The sequence below is a fragment of the Pimephales promelas genome, chromosome 15, assembly GCF_988280905.1.
Source record: "Pimephales promelas chromosome 15, fPimPro1.hap1.1, whole genome shotgun sequence".
In the NCBI taxonomy this organism is placed as follows: domain Eukaryota; kingdom Metazoa; phylum Chordata; class Actinopteri; order Cypriniformes; family Leuciscidae; genus Pimephales; species Pimephales promelas.
In genome coordinates this window covers 31,283,326-31,305,324 of record NC_142783.1, presented here as the reverse complement: position 1 = coordinate 31,305,324, position 21,999 = coordinate 31,283,326, and the positions used below count along the sequence as shown (strand labels likewise).

Here is a 21,999-nt window from a genome sequence, read left to right as displayed (position 1 = left end):
GGAACAAAAACGGGTTAACTTAAAAAGGAGCAATCTGGGACGTGTTGCTCTTTTGTTCTTGAAACACAAAGTTTAATTTCCACACTGAATCATTGACAAAGACACTCTAGGTCGGACACTTGTGTTTCTGGCAGTGCGGTGATGGGACGGCCCTGTCCGTCATTAGCTGAAATGCCGGCCCAGTCGGGCGGAGCGATAGTCTACTCTCAGCTGAACGAAAGCGTGAAGTAGGTTCCTGTCGAGGTTGGTCAGCTGCTCTCCAGAGCACACCTGTTTGAGGTTGTCCGGGGCGACGACCAGGAGGTTACACAGAGCATGAAGCGTGTCAAACAGCTGGAGCACGAGTGGGACCTGTGGAGGGTGTAGATGCATAGAATTAAAAACTGTTCAATCTATCTTAAAGGGATAGTTCACCCAAAAATGAAAGTTCTGTCAGGATTTACTCACCCTCATGTTGTTCCAACCCCGTAAGACTGTTCATTTTCGGAACACGAATTAAGATATTTTAGGTTCATTCTTTTGTTACGCAGCACGTTTGAGCTTTGTCAAGAGCCAATGAGGTTCATTCTCGTGTTACGCAGCACGTTTGAGCTTCCTCAAGAGCCAATGAGGTTCATTCTCGTGTTACGCAGCACGTTTGAGCTTCCTCAAGAGCCAATGAGGTTCATTCTCGTGTTACGCAGCACGTTTGAGCTTCCTCAAGAGCCAATAGCCGCGTTTCCACTGCCGGGCCGTGCTAGTGCGTGCCAGGGCCAGTCGCGTTTCCACTGTCACTTCCGGGGCTTGATCGGGGCTTCCTCGGGGCCAACGGCCAGGATTTCTGGCCCGTCGAATACCTTGGGCCAGAGGGGGCCAGCTCGGGCTAGAGGCGCGTGCTCAAGGTAAAAGGCGGAGTTTATCGGTGTTATGGAACGTTATGATCTGAAGCAAGATGCACATAGGGGTGTCCATGTTTAACCGATTAACCGTTTAAAATTGCATAACATTTTAATTTGAACTGTAGGCCTATGCCAAATGCTGCGCAACAATATATAGGCTACATATCGACGAATTTTCAGATATTTGTTTGATTTTTTTGCCCCTTAAACATTTAAAATATTTGACAAATTAATATGAAAAAATATATATTTTACTGGTTTTCTGAGGCCAAATTAGAACCTGGAAATGATATTTTCCCCGCAGTGCTGAATGAGAAGAGCCGTAACCACAGCCTACAGAAAGGGGATTATGGGTGATTTATAGGCTATAATAAATGTGTCTGATAATAAAATAATATAAAATAACGAGGCATTAATTGTTTATTAATAAACTATTGTTTTCTAAATGATTTTCGGCTAAAAACATATCTCCATCTCCGGATGCACATTTAGAGAGAAATTAAGCTACATACACATAGAAGATATTGGCTTTCGATTCGAATTTGTTCGTTTTAAATTGTACATTAAATGTCCAATTTAAAACGAACAAATTCGAATGCGGTGGCTGTTTCAGGTCTCGCGCTTCAGTTCACGGAGATCATGAAGCGCGCCTTGATTAATTGTTAAAGCACAACGTTTTCTTGTTATAAATAAATTTATTTGCGAATAATGTATTATTATTTTCTGCATGACCAGAAATGAAAGAGTATTTTAAGTTGTTTCCACTGAAAGAAATGCAATGAAACTGTTCACATGGGCGTCTCGCAGCCATCAGTGCGTGCTCCACACACACTGGATATGCGCTGATATTTGTCAAAAATATTATGTTTATTTGTGCTCTATTCCTTTTTTGGATAAAGGCGTCTTCTACATATGCAGTCTAATAAAATGTTACAATAATGATGATGATGGTTATTATTATTATTATTATTTGCAGACACGGAGTTTTTGTGAAATGGACGTTTTGCTTATTTTCAATTGGCAATTTCAGTTTGAAGGGTGATGGAAATGGGGCTTTAACTGCTCCGTACTTGCTGCGTTTTATTTCTATAAATTAATTTCGTTTCAAATGGGGTCCAATCAGTTATTAAAGGTGTTAAAAAATTAACTCCGTATCTCGAGGTTGCGGCGCGCACACTATATGCACCGAGTATTAACCGATGGGCCTCGGTTAACGATTAATGAATAACTTGAAAACGTGCCCGCAGCCCTACTTGTTATATCGCGCAAAAAATCGCTGCTTGAAATGGAGAATCGCCTGTACTGGTCTCGGGACACTATTGCAGCCACTACGGCAGTTGAGTTAATATAGCCTACATGCTATCTTCCTAATTTAAAAAATAAATTAATTCATAATACCCGCTGAAATGGGTTGGGTTTTATGAGGTTTGATCCTGAAAGGCGTGTTAGGGGTGGGGTTTGGGGCAGCGCTGTGGGGCTACTGGCCCGGCAGTGGAAACGCAAGCCCGGTGCTTGAGGCCCGAGGCCACTAGCTCGGCCCGGCTCGCTGTTAGCTCTGGCCCAGCCCTAGCCCGGCAGTGGAAACGCGGCTACTGAGGTTCATTTTCGTGTTACGGAGCACGTTTGAGCTTCAGCAAGAGCCAATGAGGTTCATTCACGTGTTACGGAGCACGTTTGAGCTTCCTCAAAAGCCAATGAGGTTCATTCTCGTGTTACGGAGCACGTTTGAGCTTCCTCAAAAGCCAATGAGGTTCATTCTCGTGTTACGGAGCACGTTTGAGCTTCCTCAAAAGCCAATGAGGTTCATTCTCGTGTTACGGAGCACGTTTGAGCTTCCTCAAGAGCCAATGAGGTTCATTCTCGTGTTACGCAGCACGTTTGAGCTTCCTCAAAAGCCAATGAGGTTCATTCTCGTGTTACGGAGCACGTTTGAGCTTCCTCAAGAGCCAATGAGGTTCATTCTCGTGTTACGCAGCACGTTTGAGCTTTGTCAAGAGCCAATGAGGTTCATTCTCGTGTTACGCAGCACGTTTGAGCTTCCTCAAGAGCCAATGAGGTTCATTCTCGTGTTACGCAGCACGTTTGAGCTTCCTCAAAAGCCAATGAGGTTCATTCTCGTGTTACGGAGCACGTTTGAGCTTCCTCAAGAACCAATGAGGTTCATTCTCGTGTTACGGAGCACGTTTGAGCTTCCTCAAGAACCAATGAGGTTCATTCTCGTGTTACGCAGCACGTTTGAGCTTCAGCAAGAGCCAATGAGGTTCATTCTCGTGTTACGCAGCACGTTTGAGCTTCCTCAAGAGCCAATGAGGTTCATTCTCGTGTTACGCAGCACGTTTGAGCTTCAGCAAGAGCCAATGAGGTCCATTCTCATGTTACGGAGCACGTTTGAGCTTCAGAAAGAGCCAATGAGGTTCATTCTCGTGTTACGGAGCACGTTTGAGCTTCCTCAAGAGCCAATGAGGTTCATTCTCGTGTTGCGCAGCACGTTTGAGCTTCAGAAAGAGCCAATGAGGTTCATTCTCGTGTTACGCAGCACATTTGAGCTTCCTCAAGAACCAATGAGGTTCATTCTCGTGTTACGCAGCACGTTTGAGCTTCAGCAAGAGCCAATGAGGTTCATTCTCGTGTTACGGAGCACGTTTGAGCTTCCTCAAGAGCCAATGAGGTTCATTCTCGTGTTACGCAGCACGTTTGAGCTTCAGAAAGAGCCAATGAGGTTCATTCTCGAGTTACGCAGCACATTTGAGCTTCCTCAAGAGCCAATGAGGTTCATTCTCGTGTTACGGAGCACGTTTGAGCTTCAGAAAGAGCCAATGAGGTTCATTCTCGAGTTACGCAGCACGTTTGAGCTTCCTCAAGAACCAATGAGGTTCATTCTCGTGTTACGGAGCACGTTTGAGCTTCCTCAAGAGCCAATGAGGTTCATTCTCATGTTACGGAGCACGTTTGAGCTTCCTCAAGAGCCAATGAGGTTCATTCTCGTGTTACGGAGCACGTTTGAGCTTCAGAAAGAGCCAATGAGGTTCATTCTCGAGTTACGCAGCACGTTTGAGCTTCCTCAAGAGCCAATGAGGTTCATTCTCGTGTTACGCATCACGTTTGAGCTTCCGCAAGAGCCAATGAGGTTCATTCTCGTGTTACGCAGCACGTTTGAGCTTCAGCAAAAGCCAATGAGGTTCATTCTCGTGTTACGGAGCACGTTTGAGCTTCCTCAAGAGCCAATGAGGTTCATTCTCGTGTTACGCATCACGTTTGAGCTTCAGAAAGAGCCAATGAGGTTCATTCTCGTGTTACGGAGCACGTTTGAGCTTCCTCAAGAGCCAATGAGGTTCATTCTCGTGTTACGCATCACGTTTGAGCTTCCGCAAGAGCCAATGAGGTTCATTCTCGTGTTACGGAGCACGTTTGAGCTTCAGCAAGAGCCAATGAGGTTCATTCTCGTGTTACGCAGCACGTTTGAGCTTCCTCAAGAGCCAATGAGGTTCATTCTCGTGTTACGGAGCACGTTTGAGCTTTAGCAAGAGCCAATGAGGTTCATTCTCGTGTTACGGAGCACGTTTGAGCTTCAGCAAGAGCCAATGAGGTTCATTCTCGTGTTACGGAGCACGTTTGAGCTTCCTCAAGAGCCAATGAGGTTCATTCTCGTGTTACGCATCACGTTTGAGCTTCCGCAAGAGCCAATGAGGTTCATTCTCGTGTTACGGAGCACGTTTGAGCTTCCTCAAGAGCCAATGAGGTTCATTCTCGTGTTACGCAGCACGTTTGAGCTTCAGCAAGAGCCAATGAGGTTCATTCTCGTGTTATGCAGCACGTTTGAGCTTCAGCAAGAGCCAATGAGGTTCATTCTCGTGTTACGCATCACGTTTGAGCTTCCGCAAGAGCCAATGAGGTTCATTCTCGTGTTACGGAGCACGTTTGAGCTTCCTCAAGAGCCAATGAGGTTCATTCTCGTGTTACGCAGCACGTTTGAGCTTCAGCAAGAGCCAATGAGGTTCATTCTCGTGTTACGCAGCACGTTTGAGCTTCCGCAAGAGCCAATGAGGTTCATTCTCGTGTTACGCAGCACGTTTGAGCTTCCGCAAGAGCCAATGAGGTTCATTCTCGTGTTACGCAGCACGTTTGAGCTTCCTCAAGAGCCAATGAGGTTCATTCTCGTGTTACGCAGCACGTTTGAGCTTCAGCAAGAGCCAATGAGGTTCATTCTCGTGTTACGCAGCACGTTTGAGCTTCCTCAAGAGCCAATGAGGTTCATTCTCGTGTTACGCAGCACGTTTGAGCTTCAGCAAGAGCCAATGAGGTTCATTCTCGTGTTACGGAGCACGTTTGAGCTTCCTCAAGAGCCAATGAGGTTCATTCTCGTGTTACGCATCACGTTTGAGCTTCCGCAAGAGCCAATGAGGTTCATTCTCGTGTTGAGCAGCACGTTTGAGCTTCAGAAAGAGCCAATGAGGTTCATTCTCGAGTTACGCAGCACATTTGAGCTTCCTCAAGAGCCAATGAGGTTCATTCTCGTGTTACGGAGCACGTTTGAGCTTCAGAAAGAGCCAATGAGGTTCATTCTCGAGTTACGCAGCACATTTGAGCTTCCTCAAGAACCAATGAGGTTCATTCTCGTGTTACGGAGCACGTTTGAGCTTCCTCAAGAGCCAATGAGGTTCATTCTCGTGTTACGCATCACGTTTGAGCTTCCGCAAGAGCCAATGAGGTTCATTCTCGTGTTACGCAGCACGTTTGAGCTTCAGCAAAAGCCAATGAGGTTCATTCTCGTGTTACGGAGCACGTTTGAGCTTCCTCAAGAGCCAATGAGGTTCATTCTCGTGTTACGCATCACGTTTGAGCTTCAGAAAGAGCCAATGAGGTTCATTCTCGTGTTACGGAGCACGTTTGAGCTTCCTCAAGAGCCAATGAGGTTCATTCTCGTGTTACGCATCACGTTTGAGCTTCCGCAAGAGCCAATGAGGTTCATTCTCGTGTTACGGAGCACGTTTGAGCTTCAGCAAGAGCCAATGAGGTTCATTCTCGTGTTACGCAGCACGTTTGAGCTTCCTCAAGAGCCAAAGAGGTTCATTCTCGTGTTACGGAGCACGTTTGAGCTTCAGCAAGAGCCAATGAGGTTCATTCTCGTGTTACGGAGCACGTTTGAGCTTCAGCAAGAGCCAATGAGGTTCATTCTCGTGTTACGGAGAACGTTTGAGCTTCCTCAAGAGCCAATGAGGTTCATTCTCGTGTTACGCATCACGTTTGAGCTTCCGCAAGAGCCAATGAGGTTCATTCTCGTGTTACGGAGCACGTTTGAGCTTCCTCAAGAGCCAATGAGGTTCATTCTCGTGTTACGCAGCACGTTTGAGCTTCCTCAAGAGCCAATGAGGTTCATTCTCGTGTTACGCAGCACGTTTGAGCTTCAGCAAGAGCCAATGAGGTTCATTCTCGTGTTACGCATCACGTTTGAGCTTCCGCAAGAGCCAATGAGGTTCATTCTCGTGTTACGCAGCACGTTTGAGCTTCAGCAAGAGCCAATGAGGTTCATTCTCGTGTTACGCAGCACGTTTGAGCTTCCGCAAGAGCCAATGAGGTTCATTCTCGTGTTACGCAGCACGTTTGAGCTTCCTCAAGAGCCAATGAGGTTCATTCTCGTGTTACGCAGCACGTTTGAGCTTCAGCAAGAGCCAATGAGGTTCATTCTCGTGTTACGGAGCACGTTTGAGCTTCAGCAAAAGCCAATGAGGTTCATTCTCGTGTTGCGCAGCACGTTTGAGCTTCAGAAAAAGCCAATGAGGTTCATTCTCATGCATCAAGCAGGTTCGGTTGAGCTTCGGTTTATGTTCCCTGATCAATGTTTGTGAGTAAAAGCCTAAATTCAATCTGTTCATCGTATGAAGCGATCAAGTCTCTTTAGACAATTTGGTCTAAAACACTAAATTTATATGGATTAGTTTTACAATCTCTTTATGAATTTTTTGAAGCATCAAAGTTGCGTAGTCTGTCAATGGAAGGACAGAAATCGCTCAGATTTGCTTCATTTGTGTTTCAAAGATGAACGAAAGTCTTATGGGTTTGGAATGATATGAGGGGATGTAAAATGATGATGGACTTTTCATTTTTGGGTGAACTAACCCTTAAAGGCATTATAAATAAAACCTCCATAATGCCATGAGGTGGCAAAAATAAGTCCGTTGACCTCTCCTCACCCTGAACTCTTTGGCGCAGCGACGGTATTCTGCCACGTCACAGATAGCTAGCATGCCACCCATGGAGCTGTAGCTGAACTGCTGCAGGTGCTCATGGATCAGCCTGTGGAACCGCACACCCAGCTCGGTCAAAACCGTGTCCACGTTCTTTCCATCCATGGACCTCCGCACACGCTCCACCTGCTTGCTCACATAGGCACACACCTTTGAGCATGCCTTGAAGAAAGAGCACAGGAAAAATGACATTAAACACAGTAGAATCGGGCAGAATATGGCTACTACTACTAAAAATCAGATTTCAAAGGGATCTTTTCACATTATTATGATTTTAAGATCTTACTGTAGTGTACTGAATCATGACATTGTTCTCGTCTTCTGGCTTGAAGTCAGTTTTCTTCTGTTCAGTCGCCAGGATTTGCTTCATCTGGCCTATCATGCAATTTAGTGTCCTAAAAACAAGAAAATATTAGAAAATGTCACAAAAATTGCATTTAATGGCAACGATGAGGTCAAGGAGCTCCTTCAAACAGAGCTATGAACTGACCGATCAATCCCAGTGTCCAGCTTCACCTCCATCTGTTCGATCACCTCTTTCTTCTTGTGCAGGCACTCCGTCAACTTAGGAGAGGAGCTACAGGGGTCAGAGTTCAAACAAAGGTCACCAGTCAGCGGGCACAGAGACAAAGAGTCAGAAGCTAGGGAAGCAAAGTCAGTCAAACTCACCTAATAAGAGGCATTAGATGATCGTTAAACTGCTTATCAAAGAGGTGAAAGATTGTGTTGGCCTGCTGAACCACATCCAAAAAGTAGAGGTTGGCATTTTTGGCATCTGCAGATGGGATGGCTGTGCAAGTCGAAAGACAAATGAGAGAGTATTGTCATGTACAGCTCAAAGGTGTTTGTTTAGACTTGGAAGTTGGAACTAATGCTGCCGTTTGATTTTTACCACATGAATTGCAATATCTTGGTAGGAAACGCAGCGTTTTAGAGTTTTCCAAACATTGTATGCCAACACTTCAAATAAACGCTCATTGAGTCTTGACATGATTTGTGAATGCAAAGCACTACAGTTTCACTTGCATATAATTCCAAATATGTTTGGCAGTTACAATTTACTACACACATTACCGTTTTAATTTCAATTTCTCACAGCAATTTAGTTTAGTTTTTGTTTTGTTGGTAAGTTCATCATTATTTTTTTGCTAATTTTAGTTTAGGTTTAGTTTTTGAATAAGAATTAAAACTTATTTTGAACTGGTTTGACCAATTTAAAAAAAGAACCACCCCAACAAAACAATTTTTGCATTCAATTACACATTACTGTGGTTTTCAAGAAAGTTTAACTCTATACAACAGCAATATTTATCCACTTAGATATGTTAGAGCAGAACATAACTACAAAATTTATATCCACAATAGATATTTTACATGATTTTGCAGTATTTTAATAATTTCCATTACTTTAGCAGGCTTAAAAAAAAAAAAAATTTTTTTTAAAGTTCCTTGTTGGTTGGGTTTACACAAACACGTCAATAGGCTTGTGTATTATCGTCCTCTAGTGGCATGTTTATGTTACAGTAGCAGGTTTAAGGACACACCAGACTAAACAAAACTAAATATTAAATAATTATTTTGTTTCATTTCAGAGTCATTAACATTTATTTTAGTTTCAGTTTTTAAAATTTAGTCATCAGTTTAGTTTACCATAATAACCTTGATTTAAACAAACCTGTAATTACAATTTCTAAACTCATAAGAAGAATTTAAATACCATAAACTGCAGGAGGGCAGCTACGCAGGAGTAGGAATGAGTAACACTGTACAATGGAGGTCATATAATACAAGTATGTCAACTGTGTCATGTTTTAGGCGGTGTTTGCCATACCAGACAGCCCAATCTCAAGAGCGTAGTCTATATGGTCCACACACAGGTACTCCACCAAAATCAGGAAAATGGAGAAGGCATTTTTTGGTAGATCTGCTGGATCCGACAACTACAACAAAGACAGAGAGTAGATCTAGGTTAATGGCTCACAACTTCCAACTAAGAATGACATTATGCCAGGTCTCTCTTGTAAAAGAGATTCTGAATCTCAATGGGACTTCCTGGTTAAATAAAGATATAAATAAAATTATAAACATCATGCATTTTATAATAAATCAGCGCTGGAAATTCCTATACCTTGTTGCATCTTTCAAAGGCATGCCGGGTTTCTTGTAGCAGGTTGACGACAACCTCTTGTGAGAGGAGAGTCTCTCCATGTGTGTCAATACTAGGTCCCAGCGGCAGGTTCGTGCGCTGTCTGATCCGCTCTTTAAGCTCCTGGATACTGTCAAAATGAGGAGAGGAAATTTTTCTAAGTAGTTTTGGAAAACGAATGGAAAGAAACAACAAACCAACAGTTTCTCACCTTCCAGCGCCTACAGGGCGTTTTTGGTGGTTCTTAGAGTCATAATAGCGCTGAAGAATCAGGCCGCTGCGGTTTTGCAGATATTGTCGCTCCATGTCTATGTAGCTCTCCAGATAACAGGAGAAGATATTCTTTATCAGCTTAGATAGAAATGTGTGCTTGTCTGAGCCCAAGTTAAAGTCTGTGAGTTTAGCAGCCAGTGCCGTTGTCCTAAAAGCAAATGGGTTATAACGGATCAAAAATGGTGCTCAGTAAACGTGAGAATTTGAACCATTTCAGAAAAAAAGATGTTTGAGGAAAGCAAAAGTGAACAATTATAATAATTAAATAATGATAACGAAAAACTGATTGTTACCGTGTATAGAGGTCATAGAGGTTCTTGAGGTATTGCTCCACATCAGAGTTGCGGGTCTCATCTAGTTTTTCTTTAACATGAGCCTGAAATCATAAAAAAGCACCATTTGAGCCAATTTGGTTATTTAAAAATGAGATATACCAAGTGTGTCTATTTCTGGGTATTCTGGGTATATTATTGCTAATACTGATTTGACGCAGAACCTGTTGATAGTTGATAGGTAGCAGCTCTTATAGACTCCCAAACATATTTTTGTGTGTGCTCTTGTAAACTATGCCAAATTACACACAAAAATAAAAATGGCCAATCAGAGGCATTCTGTGCGCTTTCATTATAACCAACCACAACGTAAACTAGATTAAAAAGTCGAGACAAACTTTAAGTTGGCTTGTGAAAGTTTGGACCAGGAAGTTTAAAGTAGTTTGAAGTTTAAATTAGTTTATAGTTTAAATTAGTTTGAAGTTTAAATTAGTCTAAAGTTTAAATTTGATTGAATTTAAGTAGTTTAAAGTTTAATAGCGAGTAAATAATAGATTCAAAACAATGTTTTTATAATTAAAAAAAGACTAAATGCTTATGTTTTAATGTATTATTTACTTATAAAAAATAATCAGCATTAATAATGAACTTGTATACCTATATTTATTTCTTTATTTAAAGGCAGTGTGTTACAAAAGTTTTGCTTTGGTACAGAAAACCATGAAATGTTGCTGGTACTACAGACTACTGAAATGTGATATTGTAACAACAACAAATGGGAAGATGCAACTAGATTTTTACATGTTCTGATTAAAACACTTTTTTTTGTACTTGCCTGTGCAAAGTCAAAGCTATTATGCCTCAACCCAAAGGAAGTACTATTTTACATTCCCTTGGTATGGATCATTTTCCTTCTTTAAGTCTACAGATTTTTTTAATCGTATCCAGGTAAAATTGACTTTGTTCATATCATAACCCAAAGCAGTTTTGTTCATGTGTACAAGTGTGTTATGTACCTGTATCTTGTTCTCAAAGATGCTCTGAATCAGTTTAGCCATGACGGTCTCTGGACTGCAGAAGACCTCTCCAACCTGCTTATTAACCCGCTGACACAGAACAGCAATGTCTTCAAATACATCATTCCGTATATAGGCTCCCTAAAAAACACCAAAAAACCAAGGTGATATAACAAAACATTGAGCCTAAAATCAAGATCACTCTTGATGGATATAAAGAACAGAAACAGCGAACATACCTCTTGGCATTGCTTGATGTAGACATCCACACAGTGGGCATAACCCTACAACAAATAATAATACATTTCACATTATACATGTAACAAATGTCCCAAAAAACTGGTATGATCTTGAGGGCTCTCATTGTATCTCCCTACAAACCTTAAAATGTAGCAGGACTGCTGCCACCTCACGCATGCGTCCAATCTCTCCCCTTCGCTGAGCTGCGGTGAACTCCTGGATCAGCTGACGCTCAAGGTCATGATATTTACCTTTCAAACAAACACAGGGCGCATGTTAACACTGCAGATTTAGCAGATGGGTAAATAACATTGTCTTGTTTAGTTTACTGCTGCTTACTTGCTATCTTGGCCTTGACATCAGAAAATCTGAACAGGGACATAACGAGGAAAACAAGCATGGGAAAGAGAGAAGAACAGGGGGAATTTAAAACAAACTTCTTTTCAGACTAACACACCGTTCAAGAAACATGTTTGAGATCTCAGACACAGTCAAAACAAACTTTGCAAATGAATACGTTTTCACTTGTTATGTCTTGGCCGATGCATTAATACACTTGCTTGCTTTGAAGAGCATTCGGTTGTATTTTCAAATATGACTAAAGACAAATGGAGGCAGTGTTCGGAAACCTGATGTTTTTGTGTTTGCATATTTTTGTAACTGCATTTGCTAAAGCTAGTTGCGCACAACTTACTTTTCAGCACCAAGCCCAAACTATATATATATACTGTATATTAGGGCTGTCAAATGATTAATCGTGATTAACTGCATCCAAAATAAAAGTTTTTGTTTACATGATCTATTTGGGTGCACTGTGTATAATTATTTTATATATATATATATATATATACACACACATGCTTGTATATATTTAAGAAATGTTTCCATGTATATAGATTTATATATAATTTATATTGTATATAAATATAGATATTTTATATATAATTAATATTTTTCTTAAATATACATGCATATGTGTGCATTTATATACATAGAAAATAATTATACACAGTTTACCCACATTTATCATGTAAACAAAAACTTTTATTTTGAATGTGATTAATCATTTGACAGCCCTAATATATATATTTTTTTTTCTCACATAGACTAGGGTCACACACAGTACGTGTGACGTAATAAGCTAATATTTCTCTCATGCTCAGCACACACACTCTCATTAAATTTTTGCACAATTTTTTTATTTTTTATTTGTGGCAACACTTGCTCAGGCTGTTGTTTTACTGTCGAAAAATAAATGGAAGAGAAACGATCAATACCGGAACAATAAACACCTATTTTGACAAGCGCTTATTTCTTCTGGAGAGAAACAGTACAGTAGAGTTGTCAAAAGTACCGACTGAAATGTAAAAAAATGTGACTCTTTGAGCACTGTTAAGCAGATTGAACAACTCTGATTGGCCATTGTGTTCAATCGCTCATCAGATATGTCTGTGATTGGCTACAATGATCAACGAATGATTTACATCAACTCCTGGTAGAAGAGTTCCACGATGTACGAGTTTTAACTTGATTTATTATTAAAAAAATGTATGTTGATTGAATAATAGCTGACGTTTTTTGAACGTAAATCAAGTAAAAGTGTCTATCACGTTAAATCTGTTATTTTGTTGTAACGTTATCTGTTGTCTAGGCAACTATGTCACAAAATACAATAGTATTTATTAAGCTAGCGTTTAGCTAACCCGAGTGAAAACAGCAGAGTGTGAAGCCAGGTATATTAACGACGATTTGAGACAAATAAATGTCAATTTAAATATAAAACTATGCAAATGGCACTCTGTGGTGCGGCGGGGTTTTGAATAAGGTCCTGAGACGTAGTAGCTGGGCGCCACGGACAGACGCCGAATGGCGCCGCCAGTGTGTGAACGCTAATAGAGCATAATGTGTTCGAATTTTAAAAGACATGGTGCTGAACTTCTCGTCTGGTGTGCGACCCCCTTTTTAGAGAGCACATTGAAGTGTTCGAACGTGTTTTAAAAAGCGGGAGCGTTTGAAAGCACGAACAGGCGTCTATCAGCGGACTGCTCCCGTGTGCATCTATGCAAGCGCTTGGTGAAGAGCCTCATTGATGTACATTTTCAACCTGTTTTTGAAGCGCTGATCATTGTAGCCAATCACAGACATATCTGACGAGCGCATGAGTACAGTCGGCAATCAGAGGTGTTTTTTATGATTGCGCTCAAAGCGTCACATTTTTTAATATTCCAGTTCTGACTTGATACTGAAGTTGGTACTTTTTGACATCAATGCGGTGCAGGCACTCGACAAAGATTAAACTTTCTACTGCGCATATATCAAATAAGATCACACACAGTATCGAATAGTTAACTTTTAAAAAAGCTGATGCATACAGCTGTACGCATAGGCTAAGCATACACGTTAAAAACCGAAGTATAATTTGGTCGTTAAAGGATTAGTTCACTTTTGAAAAAACTTTTGCTGATAATTTACTCACCCCCATGTCATCCAAGATGTCCATGTCTTTCTTTCCTCAGTCGAAAAGAAATTAAGGTTTTTGATGAAAACATTCCAGGATTTTTCTCCATATAATGGACTTCAATGGGAACCGGATGGTTCAAGGTCCAAAAGACAGTTAATAACTGTTACAGATGCAGCTTCAAATGTCTTTAAACGACATCAGACGATGAATAAGGGTCTTATCATGCGAAACGATCGGTTATTTCAAAACTTACTCCAAAAATGTAACTTTTCTAAGGACAAATGCTAGCCTTGCTCTATTCTGTGAGGCGCGTTTGCAACGTCACGTATTACGTAATTACGCTAGTTTGCACGTAAATTGAGCTAGTTTGCACGTTCAACCTATGCGTTCAACTTGTAAACACTGACTCTGTACTTTCGGCTACGTCGCCCGTGACCTTTTGAACGTAATTACGTAATACGTGACGTTGCAAACGCGCCTCACAGAATGGAGAAAGGCTAGCATTTGTCCTTAGAAAAGTTACATTTTTGGAATAAGCTTTGAAATAACCGATCGTTTCGCATGATAAGACCCTTATTCATCGTCTGGTGTCGTTTAAAGACATTTGAAGCTGCATCTGAAACTGTTATTAACTGTCTTTTGGGCCTTGAACCATCCGGTTCCCATTGAAGTCCATTATATGGAGAAAAATCCTGGAATGTTTTCATCAAAAACCTAAATTTCTTTTCGACTGAGGAAAGAAAGACATGGACATCTTGGATGACATGGGGGTGAGTAAATTATCAGCAAAAGTTTTTTCAAAAGTGAACTAATCCTTTAACATGCAGGCTGTTTATATGATCTCTTGTGCAGCACAACTTACGGGGTTCGTATGCCGTACCCCGGCCCAAACCTCCAATATGGCCAAGACACCATCTGCAGGTCGCTTACCTATCAAACGGCAGCTCCTGAGCTATCAGGTGCAACTTTTGAATGATGTCTGCAGCTTCTTTTATCTGTTTGGGATGAGAAGAGATTGTGGTGAGAGACGGAAAATGGTCATTACAGGACAGACACCTCAAAACACGAACAGAGGCCAGAGGCAGCACCCTTAAATCTAGGGATCAGCCTACGGTAAATCTTCCCCTCCCGTTTGCGTCCCTCGCTCTTCTCGTCCACCATGAGCATGATAAGAGTTAGCTCAGCCCTGCACACCTGAACCTCATCAGCATCAGACCTTAACCCCTGTCCGTCAGCCGCTGCCCAGCCAACATCTTACGTTCACTCATGACTATTAAGAATGGACAATGGCTAATCCCTCAGTAAATCACCTCCCATAATCTGTCCCCATAGGCAGGTAGGAGGTCTAGGCAAAAACAGGACCCTGACGAGAACCCCCCACCTCTCGCCCGATAGACGAGGAGAAGAAAAGGCGATCCGAAAGGCCTTGCTGTCCACATATCCTCTGTTCCAACTCTCCTTTTCCTGCCTGCCTCAGCTAACATCATTATTGTGCTCCCGTGAGGTGGATCCATCCCTTTTCCGCTCTCCTCACTGAGGTTTTCTAAGTATCTGTCCCCCAGCTAAGATTAACTAAATCCCATGTAAGTGATGTAGCCGTCTCCCAGCAGTAGGGGGTTTTACCGGCGCTTGTCTCCTCGCTGCCTGGGCCTGGCCCTCCCTTTCACAGGGATTAACCCAGCCTTCGTTCCTTCCATTTCCCTTTGCTTTCACCGGGAGCTCCTCTCACTTCCCCTCTTTTCTCTTCTGGAGGCGTGTACGTCTTGAGAAATATTGAAAAGTCTGGCGGGTATATTCCCACATGGCTCTCTAGAAGCTTGTTGGTGGCCTTATGCTAATAGCTTCAGAAGATGTAAGACTTGCCACCCAGGTTTGGTCACATCATTACGAGTGACTTGAGAGATTAACTTATAAAGTGTCATTTCCAATTAAGTTGGCGTACACCAACATCTAAGCAGGCCACATATACTAGCCTCAGGCATTCATTATAGCGGCATGCATCACTGTTGAGTTTGAACAAAATTTTAGCAGCTTTGGTTGCAACCTCACCATAGACCACTGTCTAGAAAGTCCTGTTGTGGAGCAAAATATTTAGAAGTGAATAAGCTAATGAATAAGTTGTAACTTCGTGCCAACATACGAACTTTTGCACAGGGATACTCCACTTTTTTTGGAAATAGGCTCATTTTACAACTCCCCCAGAGTTAAACAGTTGAGTTTTACCATTTTCGAATCCATTCAGCCGATTTTCAGAAATGGTCTGGTTAGTGATATTCTTCTAAATATCAAAAAATCAGCTGAATGGATTCGAAAATGATAAAACTCAACTGTTTAACTCTGGGGGAGTTGTAAAATGAGTCTATTTCCAAAAAAGTGGAGTATCCCTTTAATGCAATCGGCCTCTGTCGTGAGCTTGTTATACATCCAAAATGGCATGATCAATTGTACTACAAATGATGAGGACAAAGAAGGGAATAATGTAAGATGGGCACAGTGTATTGGACAAATGTGTCAAACTAACATAAACCAACTTCCAACACTATTAACTTCTATCCTCAAATGATGACACATTCATGTACAACAGTTTTATGACTGATGCCACATACATTGAATTCACTCAGATCATGGCCATTTCTACGTTTAGAATGAAACAGGCCTGAAACTGACTTTTTTACATGGAAAAAGAAACAATATATGATTTCAGCCCTCTGTTTCATTTGTGGTTTGATTGTGGCCTCTTGGATTTTTAAGTCGAGTACTTCTGATGTAGGATTACCAGGCAGTCTATCTACAGTAAATCTGACCTTGTCGGGATTGTTGAAGACATCACTGCGCAGCTCTCCATCCAGGAACTCGTTGAAGTATGTCATGAGTCTCTGAGCCTCCACTGCCCTCTGTCTTGGTGTATTGACTCCTTCCAGCTGATCTCCCAGGTGACACACCTTGGTGGCCACGTAACTGATATGATCGTCTAACTCCTGGAAGTGCTGGAAAGCTACCTTTGAAACAGCATACACAAGAAAGTGAAGGTTATACTGGTACATGTAATTGGTGGTAGAGTAACACAAGGTTACTCAAATGGCTCCTTGTCTTTAAAAACAAAAAAAGGCAAAAATGTAAAGGCCACTGACTTGGTTGCTCCTCTGCAAGTCTTGGACCTTGTGGGCAAACTCCTTGGCTTCCCGGTGGCATTGCTGCTCCAACTTCTCCACCTTCCTTTGGATTCTTTCATCCAGCAGTTTTAGTTCCTCAATGTGGTTCACAAACTCTTCCAGCAACCTGGAACCAAAGACATGACATTAAAGAGCAGCAGGCGGCAAAACACAATTTCTAACTTGACAAGCATTTGAAAAACATTAAAGCGGTGGTATAATGCCCTTTACACAAGATGTAAAATAAGTCTCCAATGTCTCCAGATTGTGTATGTGTTATCTCAAAATACCCCACATATATTTTTATTTAGCATGTTAAAAATGTCACTTTTTGAGGGTGAGCAAAAACGCACCGTTTGCGTGTCTGTCCCTTTAAATGCAAATGAGCTGCTGGAAAAAAATAACAGTTCTGTTTCTATTAGATCTCAGTACAGATTTGACACCGTAGATCATAGAGCACTTATAAAATTGGGTAGGACTCTCTGTGACAGTACGTGATTGGTTCAGAATCGTATCAAAATGAACAAATCTTTTCCCAAATCAACTCATTCATTTCGTTCATTGAATGAACCAAAGACATGACATTCAGTGCAAATTTTCAGTTTGCACTGAAACTGTCTTTTGGACCTTGAACCATTTGGTTCCCATTGAAGTCCATTATATAGAGAAAAATCCTGGAATGTTTTCATCAAAAACCTTAATTTCTTTTCGACTGCAGAAAGAAAGACAGGGACATCTTGATGACATGGGGGTGAGTAAATTATCAGCAAAAGTTTATTTTAAAAGTGAACTACTCATTTAACTATGTTTTTATGACTATGCTTTAACTGTTCAAAGGTTTGTGAGTCAATAAGACTTCAGCAAGAATGCGCTAAATATGTTAAAAGTGACAGTAGAGACTTTTACATTTTCACAAAAGTGCTGTTCTTTTGAACAGTATGAACACTTATTGTAAAAGAGCAAGGAAAGTCCTGTTTTCCATGTTATATTCCTCTTTGTGTGGATATGCTCATAAAATTAATAAAATTATACTTAAATGTTATTAATCAGTACCGATTCTATTGCTTTAGTGGAGTTAAAAAGAGTGAAGATTTTTTTTTTCAAACATGGAAATAAACAGGTTTTTAGGTTTTGGAAAATCTGAAAGAATGTAAAAAAAACCCCAAATAATCTGTACTATTCTTTATCATATCTAGGTCATAACCAAATTTGAATGTAAATTCATTTGTACAAATGATCAGATTTTCTTCCTTTCTCAAAACATTCTCAAATGATGTGGGATAACATAATCGTCAGGTTTTACAGATATGTGCAGGAAAATTCTGAAATTCGTTTACATTTTTTTAAGCTTCAATCAAAATCTTGTGCTGACAATATAATGTGTGGAAAAAAAAGATACATAAATTCACAAAAGAAACATTCATAAGTGGTCACAAACTTCTGGATCTCACTTTATGTTAAAATGTGTGCAGATGGGCTATGTTGATACTAGGTACTAGCCAAATGAAAGAAAATCACTGACAAAGTCGATTTTAGCCAGAACTCTGGAGTCATTTTCATACATGAAAAGTACACTAGAGCGGAGGCTTCGATGAGCGATCCAAAGAACACTCTTTGTGTCCACAGAACGCTGAAAAAGGATCCATTTCACAGTCTGATTTGCGAGATGCAGGCTTATGTCCCAAATTAGGTTAGCTTGGCTAGCATGTAATCTGTGAGGAAATGTTATATAAAACCTGACCAATATTATGAAAATGCCTGAAGCTCTGTTCCCAGATCCCGAAACCAGCTCAATGGCAGGGATCATTATATGCTGGGCTGAGATTCATTTATCGTCCATGAATACTTCTCCAAATAGACGGATCTCAAAGTGTGAAGCATCCAGGGAGAGCATCTTATTTGTCAAGACCACATAAGCACTTACCTCGGCAGCAAATCAGCTAATGGCCTGTTACCATAAATTGTGGTTCTTCATAAAAAGAGCCTCTTCGTGCTGTGTGTGTGCGCACGCAAATATTTAGGAAACCTCACACATACAACCAAAAGCTTCGTCAGCTGCATTTCAAAGAACTTGTAGGACAGCAAAGTCAAAAGCTCGAACTCAGCAAGTTTGGATTCTCTGGGTGGTAGCAAAACATTCTGAAGTGATGAGTATATAATCTCATATCACCGTAATTCCCTAAACGCTGCTGGCAGCTTAAGTTCTTTTTCCTCTCCATCTTTTCCACTCAAATTTGTTCTCTTCCATCATTTGTAAGTCAATGGTTTGCCCAGCTCACAACAGCCTCTTCATGGTCGGTTATTTGAGAGCTTGGTGTAAAATTTGGGGCGATGTTTCTGCTCTGGCAGTCAAAAGCACTTTTGCTGTGTGTGTCAAAGTAAACTTCATGTCTTTTTTATGCTTTTGACTGTGAAAGTGAAATGACTGTCAAAATAGTCAAGTTGTGATTGTGGACACTATATAATTAATATAAAAGGAAATGAAAAGGTTTCATTTCACTAAAAGTCACACTTAAAAAATGTATTTATTTGAATTAGAAAACAAATGTGACATTGTGGTAAAACAATGAACACTAAAACATCTACATATAAATGGTGCTAGACCTTTTTGTTGAAAAAAAAAAAAAACCTTTACAAATGCCACTTTACTAATCACTTTTAAAGAGATACTCCACCTAAAAATGAAAATCCTGTCATCATTTAAGTTGTTGCAAACCTGTATTTTATTTTCATTTTTGGGTGAACTAAACCTTTAACTATGAACATGTTCCACATGTTATCCAATATTGGACAACCAGAAAGTGCCCAATTTGCATTAATTTTAAACAATATGTGTATTGATTTATTATTTGAAATGTATTATTTATTATTTTTATTTATAATACATTTTTATTTTTCTATTATTTAAAAATTATAATTTTCACATTTCTTTAAAATAAATGCCACTTGGTTTAATATTATAATGCATGCAACAATATTCAAGCCAACTTGAAATGTGGCTTAAGTGTCAACTTTATTGGTCACTGTATGTACAACTGTGCCCAGAAGGCACAGAATCTGCCAGACATTTATTTTTTCGATTTCTGTCCTTTTTGGAAAAAAAAAAAAAAAAAAAAAAGTAAAATGGATTTATATATGGTAAATATTTCAAAAGCTGGGGCCTCATAAAAAAAGAATGAATAAAATCTAAAAACTGTTTGCTCAGTCAAAAAAGCATATCCTCATTACACATTCTTTATTATTATCCACATTTTGAATAATAGTAATCAATACTATTATAAGAGAAGACAATTGAAACTGTCTCAGTCTATTTCATTGACTATCAAAATGTGTTTTTAAAATAAAATTAAAAAAAAGTTAAATCAAAAGTATCTTAATTCAATTTCTATAAAATGGCCAACTTTTGGCTATATTACAGCTCTGCACATTCTAGCCTCTTCTTAATCAATTTCATGATGTGCATTCTGAGACTTTTACACAACACAGCGTCTTTAGATCAAAAGGTTTATTATAAGATGAGAAACATAAAATCAAAGTCAAGAATTCCAAAACATATGATCAGTGGGGTATGTTTCTGACAATCATCAATATTTTGTGACTCACTTTTTGGGGTCAAACGCCTCCGCACCTCCTTTGGAACCTCCTCCAGGTGTTCTCCATGCCAATCTCTCAATATACTCATCAGCATCAAACGGCTCCTAGTAAGATGATAAAGATGAATGGGCAAAAATGTAATCGCTAATGACGTGCACAGATAAATAAGCTAAGATAAGATAAGAAGGATAATCTAGACTGCTTATACGAAGACAGTCTAGGGGGGCTGCTAGGGGGTGTGTAGAAAAGTAAAAAATAAATAAATACATTTAAATAACTAATGCATATAGCCATACAGTACTGCAGTGAGATGTAGTTAAAAAAAAACATTTTCCACAACAATTTCCACTAATATTAAAGTTAGGTAATTTTCGGAGAGAGTTAGCTTTAAAAGCATAAGATCCCTCCCTCCCTTCCAAAGCCACGCCTCCTTCAAAACACATGAACGGTAAAGCTGGGAGCAAACAAAAGTGTCCCTAGAGATGGCGTTAAACTACCTCATATCTCAAAGCACATAATATTACAATAATAATGAACATAATCAACTTAAAGAAGACTGAACTGTAGCCTACCCCCTGACTGCTGAAGATTCATTTTAGCATTGACAGTGTTGCCATTAAAACGCATGTATTGTCACGTTTCAATCTCAATTATAGTAGTTAAGGCGTGAACGCAGTATAATCTTGTTGTTTTGGTTCATGAGGAACTTTAAAAGGTGTTTAGGTTGTGGTGCTTGGTGACAGACGTCTATCTAACTCGGCATATCATATGATACGAGCTAATGGAAAAACATACGTTGATAGGCAGGTAGGACATCGGACCGAATGCAATGATTGGATGAATATAATGTATGGTTTCAAGGCCTTTCACAGATGATATACTGTACATATAAAAACATGTAGATCACTTTTCTTAGTGATTGCTCACAGGATGTGAGGAGACTTTCAACCAGCATAACAAAACAAAAATTATGGAATATTGCCCACCCTGCCTTTAATTAATTCACAATATAAACTGTGTCTTTACATATGTAAATACAAACACACAGTAACGTTAACGTTAGCTGCCTTATAAATTATAGGATGGGGGTCCATGCTACGAGGATGATCATATTTTGAGGTACGTGGCATCCAAAAGAATAAAAAACCCTGGTCTAGAGAATCTGAAGAGCTTTTATTCATAATTTGGCTTGAATGTCGTCTGCCAACACAAAACATTAGAACAGCAGAGTATTTTGAGACAGTTGGTGTTTAGCTTCTCACTCATACTGTAGTCTACTGCCTGCATTTTAGCATGTCAATATCATGTCAAAACTAAACTATGTATTGAATACAGCACGAGAATGATGCACTTATATGAATCATGAAAACAGTTAATCTGCAAACTGTAATGCAGACCGTGACAGCTTCCGTGCCATATTAAAAATAAAAAACACAGACTTACCTCGAATAACTGAGCTGTCGTAGCCATATTTCACGGCGCCAGAAAGCAAAAGTAAGTCCCCAAATAGTGCTTAAAGAGCGTCTTTCGAAACTATAATTTGCTTCTTGTTGTTTATATCAATTCTGAAAACAGTTGCTTCCTGCATCCAGCTGCCATGACCGGGCCGGAAGCAGAAATAGGGGGTGAGGATACGGGCACTGTGTGCTTGAAAGCAGATCTGAGATCAGTTATAAAATTCTACTCCAATGTGGCTGAAAATGGCGAAGTTTGTTAAGGCTG

At 40.1% G+C, this 21,999-nt stretch overlaps 2 protein-coding genes across 2 annotated transcripts in view; one reads left to right on the top strand and one right to left on the bottom strand.

The window, feature by feature from the left end:
- ap5m1 (adaptor related protein complex 5 subunit mu 1) overlaps positions 1 to 21,999 on the top strand; it is a 119,419-nt gene that overhangs the window by 89,337 nt on the left and 8,083 nt on the right. The window lies entirely within an intron of this gene.
- Positions 13 to 21,965, bottom strand: exoc5 (exocyst complex component 5). The gene is made up of 18 exons (XM_039666764.2): positions 21,721 to 21,965; positions 20,287 to 20,381; positions 16,663 to 16,810; positions 16,336 to 16,530; positions 14,462 to 14,526; positions 11,410 to 11,438; positions 11,212 to 11,321; positions 11,070 to 11,114; positions 10,831 to 10,971; positions 9,836 to 9,918; positions 9,481 to 9,690; positions 9,252 to 9,399; positions 8,955 to 9,063; positions 7,793 to 7,913; positions 7,614 to 7,700; positions 7,410 to 7,518; positions 7,070 to 7,285; positions 13 to 351 (listed from the first exon to the last, which is right to left on the bottom strand). The coding sequence occupies exons 1-18, from the start codon at positions 21,745 to 21,747 to the stop codon at positions 163 to 165; spliced, it is 2,127 nt and encodes a 708-aa protein (XP_039522698.1). The 5' UTR covers positions 21,748 to 21,965; the 3' UTR covers positions 13 to 162.

Coding starts and splice junctions, on each gene's coding strand:
- exoc5 (XM_039666764.2), bottom strand. CDS start 21,747: ATGGCTACGACAGCTCAGTTATTCGAG. Junction 9,691..9,835: donor CTCTATGACCTCTATACACG/GTAACAATCAGT, acceptor ATTTGCTTTTAG/GACAACGGCACTGGCTGCTA. Junction 7,286..7,409: donor TCATGATTCAGTACACTACA/GTAAGATCTTAA, acceptor TCTTTCTTCAAG/GCATGCTCAAAGGTGTGTGC.